The 23,552-nt window shown below is 34.3% G+C and overlaps 1 protein-coding gene across 4 annotated transcripts in view; it reads right to left on the bottom strand.

Moving 5' to 3' along the window:
• The window catches only part of LOC134527542 (phospholipid-transporting ATPase ID), a 341,327-nt gene that overhangs the window by 56,111 nt on the left and 261,664 nt on the right, over window positions 1–23,552 (bottom strand). For 2 of the 4 annotated variants that reach the window (XM_063360302.1, XM_063360304.1), the window contains 4 exons: window positions 19,238–19,429; window positions 11,285–11,456; window positions 9,663–9,767; window positions 8,272–8,476 (listed from right to left, as the gene is read on the bottom strand). In XM_063360302.1, coding sequence (XP_063216372.1) covers window positions 8,272–8,476; window positions 9,663–9,767; window positions 11,285–11,456; window positions 19,238–19,429 — 674 coding nt within the window. The remainder of the gene's footprint in view (window positions 1–8,271; window positions 8,477–9,662; window positions 9,768–11,284; window positions 11,457–19,237; window positions 19,430–23,552) is intronic. The other 2 variants (XM_063360303.1, XM_063360305.1) reach the window with 1 other exon arrangement.

Raw genomic sequence — 23,552 nt, 5'->3', positions numbered from 1 at the left:
CACCATTGTTTGTTAAAAACTTATTTGAATATTCAACATTACTTTTAAATAACCGTACCGATTGTGCTGAAAATTGGTGGACGATCGTTAAATTACATAATATTAATAATTCAAACGACGAAACATGATTGAAAAGTCAAATCGATGGTTGTTCCATTCGAGTGGAAGAGCGATGCCGCGCATGCATACAATGAGAGTAACAGGACACATTTGTAGTGGGACAATGTGTGTTACGGGACACTTTTTCATGCGTGCAGCCGGCGTTCATCGATTTTTTAGACGTTGTCATGTCAAAAAATCACGAGCTTGACAGGATTGGTGTGAACCAAGCAGTGATACGCGAATAAACACTTTAATTTTGTAAAAATGAAACTGTACATATCCAGACCCTAACATCGGTTTCACTGTCAGGAAAGGATGGTTTGGAAAGTTCGTGGAAAGGTACGCGACGTCAATCGAAGGTCAAGCCCGGGCAGGTAAGTCAACCAGCCATTAGCCGACTGATGATAGGTACATAACCATTTATCTCCCATTACACGTTGTCGTTTTTTTCATACAAAGTATTTGATGGTAGGCTTATAAAGATAAATAGTGTGATATATTTATTGTTAAGTGTTATTCAACGCATTTATATTATGTAAAGAATATTTCTCTACATATTATTTATGGTGACTAATTAATGCTTCCGAATATGCAATTTTGAGTAACATTAATATTTTTAGGAACGCATTAGTTGTGGTAAGTGAGGGATTGGTGTACTTGAGCTGAACTTTGATGCTAGGTTTCGATTTGTTGCCTGAAAATTCTTTTATTTAATTTCCATTTCTTTCATAATTGGGAATATAGTGGAATTTTTTTTTTTACTTTTTGCATTTATTTATTAAATTAATATGAATATCAGGATAATATGTGGTAATTTTTACCCTTTATAACTTCCTATTTTACTTGGATGGATCAACAATGTTGTCAAAAACATGATGAATGCAGAATTCTAACTCTCACTACAGTTTTTTATGCAAAAAATAGACTACAATCAAAAATAATCTTTAAAATAACAACCTTACATAAAAAAATTAAAATGAAGGGTTACATGTCATTTATTTTAATGAAGGTTCTACAAATTTAAAACTATATCAACAAATAGTGACATACCGTACGTGTGTTTCATTAAACAATATGTAGTTCAAGTTAAGACAAATTCGTAAGATTTTTCTTTGTCAGCTGAATGTTTTATGAAACAAATAGTACATGTGTAAAATTGAAGCACTAATCTACATAAGTGTCATGACAATTTTGTAAACTTGTAAGCTTAAAGAAATACAGATTAGTCAATATGTAAAACCTGTTGGACAGTGCTGTAACCTATCTCCTGTAAAACTGTAATTTGTATTATTAATGAAGTACACCTCAGGTATGTTTATCTAGTTACATGTGTACGTAGAAACTGTGTTTTATAATTATATACAGTAGACTCCCGATTAACCTGGTGCGGGTTATCCATTTCGCGGATTAAACATGCCATCTTTCACTTTCATACATCACAAAAAAAAAAATTTTTTTAAACTTTTATTATTTTAGTGCACACACAATGGCAACGACACATGTGTAGCATTAAATACAATGCAATGAATTGGTAATGCAGTGAATTAATAGGGTGATGAATCAACAAACAGTATTTTCCATTTCCTCAATAACTATTCCCTTCCTTCATTGTATAATAATTTATAACGACACCCAAATGTTCAGTGAACGTTTAAATTCCGCAATCCTGCATGTCAACAGCATCCCTGCAGAGCAAAGCCAGATGCTTTCAGGACTAGTTTACCATGCGCCACTAGGATGCTCAAATGTCAGATGCGCTAGTGGCAAATCATGGAGACTCTCATTTAGTACACAACAGAGTCCGGAATTACGTGAACAGGTTAAATAATCTTTAATAATAGAAAATGTTAGGGTTATGTTGTTTAAATTTTTATTAAAACTGATATCTCCTATATCAAAAATATTATAATTATTTTGTAACTCAGAAATGTTGGTAGTCCATACATAGGAAAAATAAATTGTTATGGCCAAGCCATGTAATATAAATAATGCAGTACGTAAATTTTTAAATTTAATTTTAGGTTGTTTAATTGCTAAATGTTATTCAACATTTATTTAAATAGTAGTGTTTTGATTAAAACTCTGCTTTGATAAGTGTTCTGTTTTACTGGAATGAATTGGGGCGTTACTTTGAGGGACGGGTGTTATAGTGTTTGTCTAGATTGTTGGGATGAAAAAATTTAAGTTTTTTTTTACATTGCTTTAACCGTGTTTTTAAGTTATTCGTGGACCCCTTGCCAGTCATTACCTTGAATGATCGGGAGTCTATAGTAGTAGTATAAAAAGTTAAAAATTTAACAAATTTTTCATAAGAAAATGAACATCAGAAATGTTTACTCCATACAATTTTACTCTTATATCATGTGATATTACAATTAACTATGGGTAAATCAGACCCAGCTATTTTTGAAAGTATTTACCATATCATTAAAGCCTTGCTTTCCCATCACAATAACCAAGAGGCTAAAAACAAAACAATAACTTGTCTCTTGTAACTTATTTGTACTTTTTTTTTATGAAGGACTGAACAAAAACACCAAATAGATTCAATCAGATTTGTTACAGATAAGTTTTACTGTACAAGGCATTCACACAAAGTTTCCCTCATGTTTTACATTATAAATTTATAAGTAAATTGTTAGTTTAAATAGCTACTGGCTAACTATATATAAAACCGAAAACAGTAGTGAATGTTAAACTTCACTGAACTCATAGTCAATAATTTATGTAGCCTAATTGCCACTCCTCAAACTATGTTATGTACATGAGACACTACCAAAAAACATTATGTTACAAGTCGTGAAGGCAGTTTGTCACAAACTACAGCCAAGAAATACGAGAACCATGCGGAAGAGCCCATTACGCAAATCACATCAACACAGATTATGAAAAAGAGGAACTTAAGCATTCCATTTTGTTATGTGGGGTCATTACCACAGTACATTACCACAGTACGTTGGTTTTTAGACATTTTAGTATCACCACAGAAGTGAGTCTCATGCTTGACTAGCAAGTAGCAGCCATTAAGAGTGACAGAAAGTTACCACCATTTACAGATTTAGTTTACAAGTAATTTTCAGTAAAATAACTTTAACTTCAACACTATTCTTAGAAGATTCAAACATTAACTTGAGGTGGTTCTATGAAAATTTTTTCAGTTTTAAGTAAAAAAAAAACTACCTACACAGGTATTAAATAATCACCATTTCAAGATATTTTCTTCGATTTGATTCATTCTTGAGCTGGAAAAGAGTTGTGAATCTCTTAACTGCTTCATAAATACATAATATTATAAATTTTGGCCAAGTCACCAAATAAACACCATTAAAAACAGTGAATACCTATGGTAAATAAAAATTCACACTTGTCACTGGTACCGTAGATTCTCGTTAATTCAGATTTGTTATTTAAGATTCTCTACCTTCATTCACAAAAGATTTATCTTAAAAAAATAAAGAAACAGTTCAAAAGCACATTAAAATACATATGAGAATAGGACACACATCTACATTACAAATCTTGCACACAGCTTCTTGAGAAATGAGCTCAGTAAATGGTGGTAACTACTGGAAAATTATTTAGTTAAGAGATCCAAAATACCTGCATTCGCAAATAAAAAGCTCAATCTGCAGATAAATATATGGGTTTGTAAATTTTAAAACAATGTGTATAAAACAAGGCCCATAATAGAATGACTGTAAATAGCACACCTTAACCTATACTTAAAAGAGATCCCATTTGTAAGAAGTAGATAAAAACAACAGGACACATCCATAGATTTCAGTCCTCATGTTTTACACAGAAATCAGAAGAAAAGGTCCCACAGGGTCTTACATACATGCTTTGTTTTTCAGAGAAAAATTGAAACCAGCCATTACTTCAAGACAAGCATGCCATTTCATATGGTTGCACGAGTTTGTAAGAAAACTGTGGTAAAGTTGTAGGAAACGGTGCGCGGAGGTGAAAGAAGCCCTCTCCTCACGCGAAAAACTGTACAAAAACAAACTTGCGCCGCGCTAAACCCCTAATTATCCGTGCTGGTGGTGGTGTTACACAGCTGTCCTCCCTCGCCACTGGCATGCTGGTTAGTTCGGCAGGACACAAGAGTTAGTGCAGCACAGCGGTTAGTGACAAGTGCTAGCGACAAACCCATCAGACAGACATCACCGTAACATCATCTCTCTGAAGAATACTTTAAGTCATATTGGTTATTTCAATTTATTGTCACTGCTTTTATTTAAGGTATGTACCTGTAAATTAATCAAGACAAATAACTTGCATTCCATTCCTTCACAAATTTTGTCCCTAGATATTTACTTATCTAATAGCAGTAACAAGTCACCCTTCCGTGACATTTTAGAGCTTGTAAATAATGCTTGCAAAGTAAGTATCTGGTGATAAAATTTGTGACCAAACTAAAAATGCAAAAGAGCTGCCATGATAAATTTACATGAATAGCCCTTAAACCTACGAAATGTGAAAATAAAAAAAAAATAATGTGTTGGATCAGGTTTTAAATATAACGCTTAGTAATAAATATAACATAAATATATTGATATATTATTCAATTTCTTTGAAAAACATAAGTATTTTTTTTTTGGAACTCATAAAATCCTGTGTGTTTCGTAATGTGCAATTTATTAAAGAGCAAATTATAAAACTGTTTCAGTGGAATCTGAGACCTACTAAAATTATTGCTACACTTCAGTCTCCTTACAACTGGCAATTTGTTGAGGTAAAAAAATACCCTAAGTTGTTTTGGACCAAAAAAATGTATTAAATACAAGATAAGTCATGAACTCTGCCAAGTTTACAGTAAGCATACCAAATTATGCTTTGAGTAAAAAAATTAAAGAGTGCTAGGTTTACTGATTAATTTCAATATAAATATGAATAAATGAATCAAAAGTTATATTGACTATCTAGTGCTATTTAGTATAACATGTGATTTCCCAAAATTAATGGTGGAAACAACATTCAAAATAATAATGAATTAGCTTTTAAAACGTAATTTTTTTTTCTAATGTTCAGAAATAAAACTGAATGAGCAGCCTAACTACAACTCAATGGTGGTATATTTTAAAGTACATGGGACCCTAACCACTTCCATGATGACTTTTAAAATTAACATATTACAAGCACGTGAGAGGTATTGCTAATATGGTGCAAACATATGCAACATGAAATTGCGCTGACCAAATAAAAAAAAGTGCTGCAGGTATTTAAAAATGCATTTACAGGTAGTTAGTGGCAAAATGATTAATTTTACTACAATCCTCAAATTGTTTCTTTAATTTACCTTTTTTCCTCTGTGCACGTCAGGGAAATGTAAACAAATCTTGATCACAGAGCAACTACAATAATATAAATTATAATGACTCAACACTGATGTTCAGAGCAGATGACAAATTCAGAAGATCAAACAGCAACTGTTAAATACAGTCTCACTGGTTGTGATGTAACCATACCATAATTTGGTCCAGTTTTTCACTAATTTCTATCTACTGTTTATTTAGATATCTTTTCATTAAGAAGGAATAAACATGAAACTTGTCTACAACCAAAAATTTAAGCAATTTGAATGCTGTTTCCAAAGGTACTTGTTTGAAATTTCTTAATTTTGATTCATAAGGACTAATTCAGGGAACTGTGAAAGTCTGTTAGATAAGGGTTCAAACCTCAAGTCAAAATAAACTTGACAGAATAAACTTATAACTAATCTTTGATTCTACGTGATGAAACATCTTGTTAAACTAACAAATAAAGTATAATAATTGTAAAGGATTAGGCCAATTTATTAAGTACTTTTAAATTTTCATGTGTCTTTCTAAAAGTTTCATTAACAGATAAAATAACATACGTAATACATATAACACCAAGACACATAAATGTAAAAACACTTGCACACACCAAAACACAAACACACATTAAACCAAACTTACACAAATAAACATAAATACATACATACAACCACAAGCACACACAACGTGAACAGCCATAGAAATGTTATAGCCAGTACATGCCAATTGCAGTTAAAATAGAGGAGTTGATAATGTCGCAAAGAATCGTGACAGTAATCTCATCAGTGTGTTGGCACTGGCCAGTGCCACCAATGATCAAAACTCAACTGGTTTAAAGCTGATAACCACTTAACGTAACTTAAATACTAAAAAAAAGAAGTAAATATGCTTTCACATGCAAAAAACAAAAATAAGAGTTTGACTAAAGGTTTAAAAAAACATCAAAACATTAAGAAAAGTTTGCAACTACCAACATATTTAAGCTTACTAACCAGTAAACTTATTAACAGGGTGTAATTGTATGAAATTTACTGATTATATGCAAAATCATTCATGCTCTCTACTCATGAAATTTATCTTAACAGTAGACTTTTTTTTTTTAGATTTTATGGTAAAAGAGAAACCATTAAAAAAATTACGTTAATGAAATTTTGTGTTTTAGAAAATAATGTTTTCTAAACATACAACCTAACACTTGAAAACCACCAAGTTTAAATTAAAAATAACAGTGTTTAAAGAGATTGGTACGTAAACCCAAACTGCGACAATTATGTCATGAACAGACACAGTAAACTAGCATCCAACCAACAAGCACAATATGAACTGCCAAACAGACAAGCATTGAAGCCTGTAGTTCACACATGCAGGCAGTACCACAACCAAAGGTAACAAAAAGCAGGAAAAGGACAGAAAGTTTAAAACTGGCTTCAGTTACACATCAGAGCACAAATACAGAACCAGAATGCACAAGTACGCAACGGATTTTATGTAACTAAGGTGCCTTCATCTTGGATTTTCAGAAATTTTTTTTCTGCCTATTTATTTTCAAAATAAAGTGTTTTGAAAAACTAGGCCTCTTAGGACACAAATAAAGTATAAATTTTTTTTTTTTAATTCCATGTTATTAAGCTGCTGTACATTTGTCACATTTGTAACACAGTTTGTAACCAATTATTACATAATTGTTTACCATTCAACATTAAAAAATCTGGACAACCGATACATTTCAATTTTTGAATATTTATTGGCACTATTATATCCAATATAAAACGTTTATAAAAAAGGATGCAAACTATATGCAGAATTTTTTTTTTTTACTTTTTCTTTACCGATTCCTAATGCAAACCTAGGAAACATCTGCCATTAACTTTATGTCTACCCCTTAAAAAAAATTAATTTCTTTTCTAGTAGGGCAATTTTAAAATGTCACTTTAGCATAACTGCACTCTTATTAATTATCATACAAAAGTTAAAACCTTAAGTGTTCATTATACGATAAATGAAAAGTTGTTATCAAAGAATAATATTACAGTGACTTAAAAATGTTTTGCACAAAGCAATTTGTGATTTAATACTTACAAGAAATATTGGTCTATTATGTCCATCATATATATATATTCCTGTTCACTTTTTGCAAGATGTCAAAATCACATACAAATTTAATGTTTTGGCTTCATACACAATAGGAGAAATTAAATTAAATAAATAAATTTTTTCAGAAAAATAGTCACGGCTACTGACAACGGTATGACATATATATTGATTATCTCACAAGAAATGATCAAATGTATTTGATAAATAATTTTTTTATTGATAATAAAAAAATTTTGACACAAAAAATTTAAGATAATTTCTTTTCACAAAAAATTAAAAATATGTCATGGACTAGCAAGCAGCATTGACTTTTAACCTGGAAAGTATCAGTTGAGTAATCTATTAGTTCTCCTTTTGTGTAGGCAGCCATAAAATTATAAATTGACTACCTGATAGTTATGTCAAACATATGTAACATATATAATTTTTTTTATTTCATGAAGATGACATACTTAAAGTAGAAAGATGTTATGTGTAAATATAAAATAATTAGCAGTTATGTGCCGAACACACCTATTCAAAAAAATAATATTGTTCCAAATCTTTAACTTTGTGACTTTTGTATCGCAGATAATGAAAATACGCTCACTAATCCAAGATGGAGGTGCAGAAGCAAGCTACGGCCGGCGGCGAGGTGCGGACAGGAGAAAGGAACACCGACACCAAAGCACGGAGAATTTCAAGTGGAGGTCGTGGTCCATACCAGCCACTCGCGGGCCAGCAAGGAGGAGAGGGACCTTGGCTCTGCCGCGCGGTTCCCCTTGGTCTACGCTACCTGTGCTGATCCCACCTGAAAGTGACAATGCTGACTGCGGCAGGGGGGGGAGGGTGGCTCGCGACAGTCGCGCAGCTGCGTATTGCCTCGCGCAGCTTTATCAGCTGCAGCTCAACCTCGTCGAAGGTGTTTGCGTCGACGATGAACACGTCTGCCATCTCGTCCGTGATCAACTGGCATGAGTAGCCTATGTTTATAGCAGTCTCTGCAATGTGCACAGGAACAGTTCCCCATTATTATAGAAGAGACTAAACAACACATTACGATAAAACATTGTTATAGCCCGGCAACTTAGTAATTGACCTTGGACATTTCCGTACCACGCAGCTCCTCCCTCATTAACTCCCACCCTTCCTTCCCCTCCGAATCATCTGCAAGTATGGAGGGTCACTCCTTCCTCAAGGACAACGTACATGAACACACAATCACTCTCTTCGCGCTGTGGCTGAAAGGTATTCCCACTAACGCAACACCGTATCGTGTAAACCGACCTGCAAAGCACTATCTCGGGAGCGGCGTATCCAGGAAGCGCACAACTGGCAACTGATCCCCTCCACTCCACTCTGCTAGAATCACGCGACCGCTGCCTGACACTGGGGTCTGCGCATGTTGAAAACAAAGTTGCCGGACTATATACAAGTTAATACACCGCTTAACTCATAAACACAAAATAAAGCTAAATTTCAAAAACAACATATTATCAGTCTTCAACTTTCTTTATTTGATAAATCATTTGATTTAATTACTTGATACTAATAGGTTATAGATTCAAGTCAAAAAAAAAATGTAATTACAGTACTCCAAAAGACAATGTATTCTAAGAATTTTTTTATTTGTTTATATTATTAATAAACCACTGTGCTGTAATATATATGGTGGAACAAATCACTCATGATTTGAATCTTACAGGAATTCTAGCAACTCATATAATTTGAATAAAAGCAGCATTACTCTTAAAAAAAAATTAATTAGGCGAGAATAAACTATTGTATTAAGTGTGAACCTGAATCTATGCATTAAAAAATAAATAAAAAGAGGTACATAATCAACTGAGGAATACAACTTACTTTTGCAATATAATCAGTCCACAAATTTAGTTTTACACTACCTAAAAAATTATAACATTCATTAAATATTTGTTGGTTAAAGAATAAAATTTTGGCAGATTGAAAAAAAAAATTTATTGTTTTTTATTAGTCCATTTTGTTTCATGAATTAACTAATTTTTCAGTGTTACAAGACTATTTATTAATATTTCGGGTTGTGATGTAGTGGTTCACATTTCAGGGTTATTTCGGTTATATCACATCCCATCACAAAATACTTTCTCTACTTTCAACATACACTTGGTCAGGAATTTTCAGATATTCTTTAACCAGGTGGAAACCTACCTTGTTTGTCACCTGTCAGTACCCACATCTTAATGCCAGCAAATGAGAGGTTGGCAATTGTCTGTGGGACTCCGTCCTGAAGTTTGTCTTCTATGGCAGTTACACCTACGACCAAGCATAAAGAACAGAGTGGATCATCAGGCACTGTGGCAGTAACCAGTTCAATTCAACAGTTACAAAATCTGTTGCTTCAAATTATTGAATTGTTTTACAGTCAGCACTCTATATTCTGCATTCCTCAGCTATGGGCATTTTGTAACCTGGAGCCGATACAGCCCTCGCTGTCGGGTCGCATCATTGTGCAGCTCAAAATTTGTGGTTCATCATTGGTTTATCATGACTTGTCAGTTTTCAAAAATGCTCATGAGTACTTTTTCTTGACATAATGCCACTCAATACAACACTAGGAGGTTGTAAGGGGCCTAAGGCACCTGTTGAACATAATAAATATAAGAAACACTTCAATTGAATATACAAAATTTTTTTTATTAAAAATTAAATTTATTTTAATATTGCGCAAGTGAAAATTATTGATGATTGTATATAATTATTATAAGTGTATCTTAGTTATTCACCGATAATTTTAGCAGCAATAAATTAACTGACCACAAAAAAAGTATATAATATGAAAATTCAAAAGAGCGTAGCTACAAAAAAGCAAACGTCAAAAAATCTATCGGGCATACAAACATATATTATTTACATAAAAGACAAAAATACCAACGGTTTTTAAAATATAATTATAAACTTTAAAGATATAGTATATTTAAAAAATAAAAAACAAAGATTTTCAAAAGAACATAAGTACAAAATTCAAAATATCTTCAAATGATTGACAGTGACGCAAACTTGGATTTCCAGAAGGGAAAAAAATTCCACAGTTTTTCGTTTATAACTAATCTTTCCGAGATATAACCCTTTTTAGTAATCAGAAGCATAGTTAGTTGTAAGGCGCCTAAGGCACTGTTGAAAAATAATGAATATTACAAATACAGTACTAATTTAAAAAGTAAGGCTTGTTCCACTTATATAGCTGTATTGCAAATGTTACTCTATCATTACACTTCCTTTTTCTATGCGGTAGGCTACTATTTGTACTTCATGAAACGCTTGTCTCTAAGGTAAACACATCTCTTTGGTGTTAAGAGTCAGTGAGTTAGTGATGAATGTAACAGGGTGTTGTCTTACGAGCCCGATGTGACCTGCCTACAGTCAACCATCTACAACACCCCTGCAGTGCTTAAACCCCTCCCAGCATGCATGTTCACGTTTCTTTAATCATGTAGTGTTTGCCATATTCCTGCAAAATTACTTTAATTACAGTTAATAGTGTCAACTTTTCATTTAATGTCTAAAGTTTCAACTTTCAGAACAACTAAGGACAAAGCCGTGCTAAGAACGTGGGTTTTGGAACACACCCCTTTTCAAAATATATTTTAAGAACTGTTAAATTTAAATAATAACATAACTAAATAATATCATTGTAAAAGGGTCACTGTTCTGTTGTAAGGAGTTTATTAAAGGTTTATTTTGTTTTGCCCTTGACAGTTTTGAAACGGACGAAAAATACACTGAAATTTGCAAGGAAGCACAGTGGCAGTGGCATCAGGACAGCTGGCTACCTATGAGAGTCAAGTCCTTCTCTATCTCTTCGTAGATGGCGTCCAGCTTGGCCTCGCGGTTCTCCATGGACATGGCGGCTGCGTGGTGGCGCTGCTTCCAGTTGTTGAAGAAGTCCTTGTCCAGGTCGCGCACCGCAAGGCACAGTGTCCGCAGGCCCTCGCCCGCAAACTTCTGCAAAACACACCACAGCACCCTCGGTACCGAGACACAGATTAGCGCACTCAGCTACCAATCGCAAACAATTTATCAAGCGGGGTTATTCGAAAATATATATTCCAAATTAAAAAAATTAAAAAAATTGGTTGTCTGTAAAGTCGGTTTACGGACGATAGTTTAACGTAACATCATAACAAAACATTGATGAAATGATTGCATACTTTTATGAATAAAATTGAATCATTTTTATTGAATTAACACTATTTTGTATGGATACAAAGAAGGAGTGAAATTAAATCTACAATTTAATTGATAAATTTACTTTTATTTGCACTCATTAATTCAAATATGTTTATTACTTTAACAAACATATTATTTTAACTATAACTTTTATACATGTTTGCTATTTAACTTCTTCCAATCTGTGTTATTCTGTTAAGGATAGGACGATGATAGGAAAAGTAGGAAACGAATGGGAGTGTTTCAAGTTTAATCTGTCTCGAAAAAGTCAAATCGATGGTTGTTCCAATCGAGTGGAAGAGAGATAGATGCGGCGCAAGCGTACAATGAGCCAAATGGGACAATGTGCGTACCGGGACAATGAGTCATCCTTTTTCGTGCGTGCAGCCGGCGTTCATCAATTTATTAGACGTTGTCACGCCAAAATTTTTTTACATCAAACAAATTATACTGTTACAAGAAAAACTACAAGAATTCAGCAATTGGAGTGTAACTCTAATTACTATAGTGTTTCAATTAATAATCTATTTTCTATATGTAGGGCTGGGCCGATACCACTTTTCACCGATTCCACCGATAGCGATTCTTATGGGCCGATACTGCCGATACTCGATGCCGATACTAACCAAAGAAATGTTTGTGTTATGAAAGGATATTTTACTTATAAAGTATTTTTTAATTTCATATTAAGTATTTGGAATTTCCTATCTCCGCAGGCTGTAATGAGAAGAGGACGTAAAAGAGCATATAATGACAGTTATTTCAGATTTTTAAAAAAATTTTTGACGATAATCCGTACACTACATATTTACCAAAAATTGAAATCCTGCACGACCTTTTGTTACAGTTGAATTAGACATGCCAAATGCACTGACATGCATTGGAACAGTACCAGTCCATGAGAAATAATTGGCAGGATTTGCATTTTGTGTGTACTTTTTCTCCTAATAGCTGGACATATTCAAACCCAATTATAAAATAATGTTCAACTGTTCAACATACAGTACCTACAGTTTTTTTTCATATAGTCAAGAATGTTTGTTTGAACTTTCCTTTGAGAAATGTCTTTCATAACTTTGCAATGCTGATACCCACACGCTTTTGGGTACTCATAACTTCTACGGTTAGGCCTACCTACATATGCTGCTGTAATACACTAAATATAAAAATATAAACTAGTTATCCACGTCGTCACGTCGCCATTAAACAAGCTTCACGAAATGTCACAAAATGTTCACTAGCGTCGGAAACTGTGTGCCACTAGATTTGTTAAATAAATGTTGTATACGTATTACATTTGTGTACAATTGCGAAATATGTTAATTTGAAATGATGTTTACAAGCAAATTATGGGTTAGGTCATCGAAACAGAAAACAAACTGTAACATAATCGCATTAGTAGTCGTTGGCCATCGTATAATCCACGTTTTATGTACCTAGCCAGATATGGCCGCCATCGGCCAATATCCATTGCTACAAATTCAAACGTGAAAATATGCATTTTGTAGGATAAATATGTATTATCGAATTGTTTTTTTCTTAGTTGAAAAAGTTAGGAGTTTTTTATTTATAACTTGATTATTCTGCATAAATGTTATGTTGCTACGCCATTCACACAAAAAACGGACATTTTTTTATACGAATGAAATTTCTATCCGCACGGTTACCAGCACTGCACCTGCCATTTTACTCAACGAAATAAAGAAAACGCCTGTAAACAATTTCCACAAGACCTGTTGTTAAACAAAGCTATAGAATTGGGAATGAAATGAGAAAATGTTTAATATTTTGTATAATAATATCGGCAAAAAGATACGTATTAACGAGAAATTACAGTCCAGGGCTTTGAAAAACGTACGTTATATATTTATTATGCCTATTAATTTGCATGGCGTTTCAAGACCGGTGGCTTTATACGTTATAATGGATTGTACGTTAACAAGAGGGACGTACTAGAGAGAATTTGCTGTAACACAGTTTAAGAACTTGGACTGAGGTATCGGCGCGAAGTATCGGCAATTATTTTACAGATGCTGCCGATGCCGATACTCTGAATATCGGCCGATACTCAAGAATCGGAATCGGCATCGGCCCAGCCCTATCTATATGTAACTTACATAATTGTATCATTGGTACTTGTATTTGATGATACTTATTTATATATTTATTTACTGGTAAAGATATAGCAGCTGGTTCATTGAAACACATTCAAATCAGTAAGTGTATACTTTGATTCACAGACCCTTTGTTTCTTATGTAAATACGTTCACTAACAAGACATTACTTAAAATAGGTAGTGTTTAACCTAACAATCACATTATGAGCGAGATAGTGCAGTGGCAAAAAACCATAGTTGTATTACAGAGGACCTTGGTTCCAATCCCAGTTCACTTATTCTTTTTTTTTTTTTGGCCACGGTTACCAAAACCACTCCAATGCATGGATATTTTAATAAAATTAGCAATTGCCAATTCCTTAACAAATATCAGTGTCTTGTGCAATCATGTGTTACTGTCTCTAATAACCTCACTGTTGGAAACATGTTAAAACCCAATTAAAAAAACCAAGCTAATCCGGTTCATAGGTTATTGCTGTCTTTGTCTAATTTTTTTTTTAAATAAAAAAAGCCATGACCCAAGTTTGCACAAATAATCTCCAAAGTTTCAGCCAACATTTCTGTAACCATTTTCAGGGTCCCATTTACCTACTACAATTGCAGTTTCCTTGCTTTTACCCCACAGATTGGCGAAAAGCTGTAGTCAACCACACAAGCACGTTTCCTGATTGGCCACACCACCTACCCAATCTGAAGGATAGTAGCACTTGATTGGTCGACAGCTCCAGCCAACCAGGAAGCATACCCTGCCCAGGCAAGGTAACTCCACTACCTCAGTAAGCAACTGCTACCCTGATAACAGTAACTGCTATATAGTCATGCAGCTTCGCTAAATTTTTGACAGTTCTGCAGGAACTTAGTGCAGCTATCATGAACCTTCGCATGAAAATTTCTAAAACACACACAGCAATGCTGTAACTCCTCTCACAAATGTTGGAGCTGTGTATATTCAAAAAGTTTTGCTGATGTGTCGAATCACCAATTCTTTAATACCAATTCATCGTGCTGCCAATGCTGAAAAAGTAATAATGGATTTTTTAGAAGTTTTACCACATAAATATAAGGTAAACAAGCAAACTTGCAAATGACACACTAAAATAAAAATAGGTAGGTCGGTTTTGATACCAAATTAATTGGCAATTTCTAATATCCTGATACCACTTTATCCTGATACCTGACACTACAATCAACATTTCCAATTACTGGTCACACTAGATGAATAAGCAATTAAAACATAATTTTTATATACATGTTAGAGATTGTTATCAATTTATTCCTAAATATAAATTCAGAACAAGCTTATTTAAAAATTGTGTATCAGCTATTATTTGAATATCTTGATTTCTGTAAACTCATTTTTTTTTTTAAAAAACATATATAACTTTAATTACAAAGAAAAGTAATATTTTTGATTAACTGGATTTCTGATCTCCTTGTTCATTTACTTGCACAATATCCACATAAATTCCAGCATATTATCAACCAGAAACACAGGATATGGGATTATGCACTAAAATTGGAGAATTTTTTGTTTGCTTGTTTGCTTGTTTGTTTGTTTGGATCGTGAGTGTGCCTAGAAATTTGGGGAAAGCTGTATCTGCAGCATATCACTACACATACCCCTTCTTATTTTTACTGGGGAGGGTTGACTGGGTGTATACAGGAGGAGGAACTACATAACAATGGTTTAGGATGAAAAGGAATGGCACAGTCTATCCTCCACTGCATGATCGTGCATTTACATAGTTGCCCTTGCCAAGTACTCTGTTCCACATATAATGTTAGCTGACAGTTCAATGAATGTTTCACATCAAGGCAAAAAAAAAAAACTTGTTGACAGCAACAGAAACCTCCTCCCATTCCCTGTAAATGGACCACAGGACACGATTGCCTAATAAATTAGTATTACTTAAGTCAGGTAAGTTCTGGATTTCTTGATCACGTATTTCAATATGAATAACAATCTCCCGAATGCAGCACCTTAATATGCTGGAAATGTGCAAAATAAATAAATATATATATATATATATAAATTTTTTTGTACATGACATTACTGCCAAGAGAAAGACAGAACATAAAGGGAGCATAAGGGTGAGCTTCATTACTGGAGGGAGAGGTGGCCGCAGAACTTTGATATGAAAAGAAGAGGGAAGACAAAAGGCATGCAGGTGCCGCTACTTCTGGGTAGCTGTCATGGCGTGAGAAAGGAATTTATTTCAGAACCACAGTGATGTTAGTTGGCAGGATGTTATTTATTTATTGCAAGGAACTGACATGTACTATTTTGACATAAAAATTACTGTAAATTAAAATGTCCAGGTCTGAATATAGAGCACAGTAAAGTCACTTTTCCAAAATCGTTCACCGATTATGATCAGTTTCTTTTTCCTCTCAGAGACTTGAAGTAATGTAAACACACATGCTGAGAGAGACAGAGAGAGAGACAGAGAGAGACAGAGAGAGACACAGAGAGAGACAGAGAGAGACAGAGAGAGAGACAGAGAGAGAGACAGAGAGAGACAGAGAGAGACAGAGAGAGAGACAGAGAGAGAGACAGAGAGAGACAGAGAGAGAGACAGAGAGAGAGACAGAGAGAGAGACAGAGAGAGAGACAGAGAGAGAGACAGAGAGAGAGACAGAGAGAGAGAAAGAGAGAGAGACAGAGAGAGAGACAGAGAGAGAAACAGAGAGAGAGAAAGAGAGAGAGACAGAGAGAGAGACAGAGAGAGAAACAGAGAGAGAGACAGAGAGAGAGAGAGAGAGAGAGAGAGAGAGAGAGTGTGTGTGGAGGAACCTGAAGTAATGTAAACACACATGCTGAAAGAGTGAGTGGAGGAACTTGAAGTAATGTAAACACAAGGCTGAGAGAGATATTGGAGGAACTTGAAGTAATATCAACACACAGGCTGAGAGAAAGTGGAAGGACATGAAGTCATGTAAATACACAGGCTGAGAGAGAGATTGGAGGAACTTGAAGTAATATCAACACACAGGCTGAGAGAGAGAATGGAGGAACTTGTAATGTAAATAAACATGGTGAGAGAGAATGGAGGGACTTGAAGTCATGAAAATACACAGGCTGAAAGAGAGTGTGTGGAGGAACTTGAAGTAATGTAAACAAACATGGTGAGAGAGAATGGAGGGACTTGAAGCCATGAAAACACACAGGCTGAAGGAGAGAGTGTGGAGGTCCTTGCAGCATCAGAAGTGATTATCACTGAGGCATCTGTGTCACCGGCCGGCCAGTTGAACCCCCAAAGAATGTTTAGAAAAATGTTTGCTTAAATAAAGCTTTAGCCCAAGGCAAGTAAGTTAAAAAAAACTCTCAATTGTACATTTATTTTCTCCAATGCCTTCAATACTTGTGTCGATAACTTAGTATAAGCTGATATTTGATACCAGGTATCAGTATCAGAACAGCCCTATATAAAAAATTCAATAGTAACTGGCAGAATTAAGTACCTTTCATACCACAGTATTAATTTTATGACAGTTTTTGAATAATGGATTAGACTGTTTTTATACTGTATGATAAGTTATAGTTGAAATTTTTATTATGAAATTAACATGTATGTATGTATGTATGTATGTATGTGTATATATATATATATATATATATATATATATATATATATATATATATATATATATATATATATATTCTTCACTTAAACCAGAACCGTGTTAAGCCTCAACATCAATTAATTGTAAGTTAAGTGATGTTAAATGAAGTAAGAATTATGTACATATTTAAGATATTAAAGTATGTAATACAGTGAAAGTCCGTTGTAGCGAATACGGTCTATAACGTAAAGTCCGCTATAACGATAATTGCCATCAGCATCGTCAGTTTTGCATATGCTGCGTAGGATTAAAATTTTGGAAATAACGAATGCAGCATGGGCTCATTTTCGCTATAGCGATAGATTACACACCTGTAATTTTGCTCTAAAACAATGAGAAAACATCTACAATTTCCTTAATAAAAGAGAAACAGCTTCGCACAATTCCACGTGTCAGGCAAATGAAACAACGCGCATGATGTGGCCATCTTGGCAATACCGCACAAGGTGGGGCCCCTCAGCGAGCATAGCTTGCCTCGCGGCGACGAAAGCAAGTGTCGTTAACCCACTGCGACAGGACCCCGCTGCGAGCATTACTTATTTAGAATCACGCCAACTGAAGCCCGTAAATGAGCATAACTCGTCTCACACTTGCATCGTAAGCGTTGCGTACGGTGCAGTTTCAGTGTACGGCATTACGCATATTGTTGTTTACACGGAACTTGTTGAGTTCGTCTCTTCTAATCAAAACAAAGTGGCGTCTGAAGATGATTACAATAATGATGACGAACCAAGTGACGTATCTGTTCCATCGAAAACGTCAATGATGGAGGAACTTGACACAATCAGTCGTTTTTATCAGCATACAAATGCTTCCACGAAACATTCGATGAACTTCCAAGAGGTCCAGTCGTTTATTTTGTCGGAAAGTCTAGTGAAATCAAGGCAAACGAAAATTGATTCGTTTTTTAAATAGTGATTTTTAATTTTGTGTTATTTTCCAAGGGTCTGTACGAGTGATTATTTTTGTGTTACTGACCAATTGTCGGAAAAATTATTATATATAATTTGTATTGTCCAACAAAATTAGAGATTTTTAAATATTTTTTTTGTGTTTGACATTTTTCATAGGTGTCAACGTGAGTAATAATGTGACAAATTTTAAAATAAATTTCACTACATCTTTGAGTTTACATATTGTTAGTAAGTGTTCAAAACTCCGCAAATATGCACCCGATATCATCAGCTTAGCGCACGTCTCCAGCAAACCACTTGCGGTCAAAGCGACAGGAAGCGGCCGGCATGACCTTGCGTGACCCCGCCCGCCCGTCTCCATGTAAACAAACAGCTGTGCGCTTAGCCACGATGTGCGTGACGGCCTTATCATGGCCACGCGGTCTCATATTTCGCAGTCGGCAAGTGCTGACATAGCTTTAAAATGTTATTTTAGTAAGTTTTATGTATATTTCCATTACTTTTGTTGTGAATTTCCATAGTAAAAACAAGAGAGAAAATAATATATTTTAAAAATGCTACAAAAATAAGATTTTTTTTAAAATTTTGGCTATAACGAAAATTTGCTATAACATAAACTTTTGGCCCCGTTATTAATTTACGTTATAACGGACTTTTACTGTATATGATAAATAACTGGAAATAAAATCTAAAATAGGACTAATTCTGCGTCCCTTTCAAGTAAATAGCTTCCAAAGGTAAGGGGCCTATGATGCAGAAGTTTAAACAAGGTTCTGAACCAAGTTTTTATTTTTTTTGTGATTTGCAATTTATTTTCACATGACTGCGAACACTTGCAGAACAGGATCTGCGCAGTGAGCGCCAACAAGGGCCCTGGGACGCGGTGCCGGCCACGCACTCACGTTGAGGTGCTCCTGGGTCCTCATCTTGAGGTCGCGGTCGCCGTCCTTGAGGCGCTCGTACACCACGTTGTCCGCGCCCTTGCAGTACAGCCGCAGCTGCCCGTTCCTGCGCAGGATCACGGACATCCGCTTCCTCACGTTGTTGAAGTCCAGGATGCACAGCAGCTCGTACACCTCTGTCTGGCCCATCACCTGAACACCAACAGTTCCAGACGTCAAACATCGTGAACAGCATCTAGTGATGGTTTCCAGTGGCTGGCCATAATCAAATACTGCTGCATTGCCAAGATGTTTTTACAGTTACGGGAAACAAGTTTCTGTCTAAACATGCCTAAGAAATAAAGTGTATTTATTTTAATTTAAATCAAAGTATGTGAATCTTAATAAAATGTTAATGAAGATAAAAACCATAACTGGTACTGCTAAATTACAGAAAATTCAGGCTTATCCAAACGTTTCCTAAATGAACAGTTAAGAATACATAAATTGCTGCCAATAAACTGGGAATGAAAGAATGAGTTCACAATCTGATACATATGATGTCTTATAAATAAGTGTGTGTGAATACTGCTATTTCTTGACAGAATGAATGTAAAACAATTGTTAAGAAACTTTCGTGGAAATTAAACCAAAATTAAAAATCATTGGGGACATTGGAAAACCTTTATTCTTGTAGAACATGAAATAAAAAAAAATTGACATCCATCGCAGTACATATATATTAAATAGTAAAATTACCAAAAATTCGTAAAACACAATACTGTAGGGCCGCGACGTCTTGGCGTGTCGTTTTGCGGGGAAGCGGGGAAGAGTAAATGAGAGGGGAAGCAGCTGCGCGCGCACATCAGCCGCTATGCGGTTCATAGCAAAAACATCAGGTGCCACGCTCTCAGTCTGAAGTGAACAATGGAGCCCGACGCAGGATGTTCAAGATACAATAAAGTAATACATAGTGGGGAGAGGGAAATTATAAGTAGTGTAATCCAGTGTTGTGATGAAGAAGCTGCCAACAAATGTCTGCTAGTACCTCTAACAAATGTAACCGAAAGAGCTGCGCGATACACAGGTATAAGCCAAAGATCAGTTTCGCGCATCCGAAAACACAACAGAGAGACGCCAAATAAAAAACAAACAACAACATTATAAGTTTTTCAACGCATTCCCCGTAATTTCACCCGCGGTTTGTTTGTTTTGCATTTGGCAATTTTCCAAACTTTCTGCACCGCTTGTTAGAATATTTTTTATCTACAAGTGTAGCCGATATTGCTACACATTATATTGCATTATATTACATGATATTATATTACATTATATACATTATATATTGCATTATATATTTTATGATATATATGATTTTATTATATATATTAATGTATATTATATTAATACATTATTTATTTACAATTTATATGTTTATATTTACATATATATATATATATATATATATATATATTAGGCGTCTGCGAGCAGAAGATTTTCACTTCGAGTCGAGCTCGAGCGAGTTTGCTAAAATACTCGCGAGTATCGAGTCGAGTTCGAGTTTTTTTTTTTTTTAAGTTTATTGCACATAAATTTACTGTGATGGAGTAATAAAATGTGAGAACTTTTGAGAAAAATATGGAAATAAAAAAAGAAACCATTATCATTGTTTGCCTACTAAATAGATAGACCTACATTAGAGGTCTGCGAGCCTAAGAATTTTACTTTGAGCCAAGCTCGAGCGAGCCTACTTGAAAGTTCTCGAAGCTTGAGCTTTTGTGATACAGTTACACTTTTCGGAAATTATTTTTACCTTAAACTTAGTAGGTATAATGTTTGAATAAAGTATTAAAATGAAGTGGGCTTATTAATTTTGGGTAACTATTTACAGAGTGCTTTTATAATTTGCACTGCTAGGAAAAAAAACATGTTTTCCATTGAATCTAACCTGTTTCCATTGGTTCATTAGTAACTGATATCATCCAACTAACATAACCACAGTTTACAAGTACGTATATGTTTGTGTAAATGTAACATATCTTTGGAATAATTTCATCCTTGTCAATTTTTCTGGAGTCCTTACTGAGCTTGAACTAACTGAGCACCAAAAATCATGTTGTTTGAAAAGTACATTCACATTGTTTCAACATTTCCACTTTTCGGCACAAAAATTCTGAGAGAGATTGTCATAGAGTATTAAATTCTGTTCTTCAATCTATCATGCAGAAAAATAATTTGTTCTGCACGTTCAGGAGTTAAATTAGCTCTACGATTGGAGATGGTGTTTACAGCAGAAGAGAAGCGTCTCTCGCTGGCAACCTGTGTGGCTGGAATTCTTTAGTAAAATTCTTGGTAAATATGTAGAGTCGCGGTATAAGCGGAAAAAAAATGCTAAAATTCCGAAAATACTTTTATTCTATGCTCTTTCACTTCCTCTTTTCAAATCAACCGGCGGAGATAAGAAATTCCAAATACTTTAGGAATATCGAATTTTTAAATTTTCATCACAATACCTGGGTATTCATGCGGCGATCAACATTGTTTCTGGTTTACGAGTATCTATTATGTTTCTTATTGGACAATTTTGTCACGTGACAGTTCCGTGATTGGCCAGTATTCAAATGAACCAATACGTGATTATTTATTTATTTATTAATGTTCCGTCGGAGGTATCGCGACGTAGGTGAACGACTACATCATTTCCTTCTAATGGCAAAGGAAATGTACCCGCCTCCAACTTAGGTAGGTTTTTAACGTTTCTAATTTTAAAGTCTTATTTATTTGGATATTGTTGCGCAAGTAATAAGTAACAAAAATATTTTACGTGAGTTGTTAATGTTAATCATTTGTCCGGGTTTGTTAGGTCAGGTCAGTTACATTATAAATACTTTAAAACTAAAGAACCATTGAAATTAATTCACATTATTTTTTATGTCCGCTTAGTTTGAAAGTATTAATAATGTAACTGACCTGACCTAATCGACCATTTTATTTATTAAACATTCACGAACACACGGCAAAATAACAAAAATGGCGTCGGTCTAATGGTTGTACAGGTGTTGTATTGCAAAATTAAAAAATTCTATAGCTCCTAAAGTATTTCGAATTTCTTATCTCCGCCGGTTTTAATGAAAAGAGGAAGTGAAAGAGCATATAATAAAAGTAATTTCGGATTTATAGAATTTTTTTTTCGCAAATACCGCTACTCTACATGTTCAAAATTAAAAAATTGTATATCTCCTAAAGTATTTGGAATTTCTTATCTCCGCCGGTTGATTTGAAAATAGGAAGTGAAAGAGCATAGAATAAAAGTATTTTCGGATTTTTAGCATTTTTTTCCGCATATACCGTTACTCTACATATTTACCAAATTGTTTAACCTCAAAATTAGTGTCAAATATCTGTAACTTGTCATTAAGTTTAATCAATTTAAAGTAATAAAAATAGAAGCATTTTACTTAATTCAATTTACACATGCAAAAAAAACTTACGCACAATAAACCTACATGGAAATTAAAGTCTTTTTCAATGTCCTGTAGTCTGAAATATGTTTACTCATGTCATCAAATGTAGAGCTGTACTGAAGAAGCCGATTTTGCCAATATTTAGTTGAATCGGCATTTCTGCCAACTTCCAATACTCTTGTTAATTTTCGGCCGATATTACTGAAAAACGAAAGAGACTGCCATAACCTAAAAATCCACGAGTACCCTTTTAACTTTTCGTAGTAGTACTGCATTCTTTCAGATCACATTATTTCTTAGCAACATGTGCCAACCGTACATATCAATATTTAACATCCTTTTTTTTTTTCAATAATGTTCTTTAATTTTAATATGTCCTAAATAAATACATTACCATCACGGTAAATACACATCTCGGTTATTACGGCAACTATAGTGCAAATGTGGTAACTATCATGCTTCTGCAGTAGTTATGGTATCTACAAAGAATCTTTAGTTCTTTTTATGGTAATTATCTTAAGATAACTATTGGAATTGTACTGTAGTTATGGTACATCATCCATATTTCTTCGTAAGTTGTTGTTCATTTGTCTTTTCTTCATATTTATATTTACGTGCGCCATTACTGGCAGGAACTTTCATAAAAATTTTAAACGGGACTTTATATCACACATTTAATGGCGTAAATGATGAGACCCCGGACAATTTAAACGCTTTTTACAGTAAAATGCGGGAAATGTTTCCGCATAAAGCGGGAAATACTTCCGCATAAAGCAGTAAAGTGATACATTAATGCTATGCGGAAAATTAAAGAAGTAAAAAAAATTAATCACGGAAATTCGTAAATCCCGGGTACGTAAAAATGATGTGTT

Source organism: Bacillus rossius, chromosome 1 (genome assembly GCF_032445375.1).
Source record: "Bacillus rossius redtenbacheri isolate Brsri chromosome 1, Brsri_v3, whole genome shotgun sequence".
NCBI classification, from domain to species: domain Eukaryota; kingdom Metazoa; phylum Arthropoda; class Insecta; order Phasmatodea; family Bacillidae; genus Bacillus; species Bacillus rossius.
Note: the sequence above shows the minus strand (reverse complement) of the source record. Positions and strands in the feature narration are given on the sequence as shown.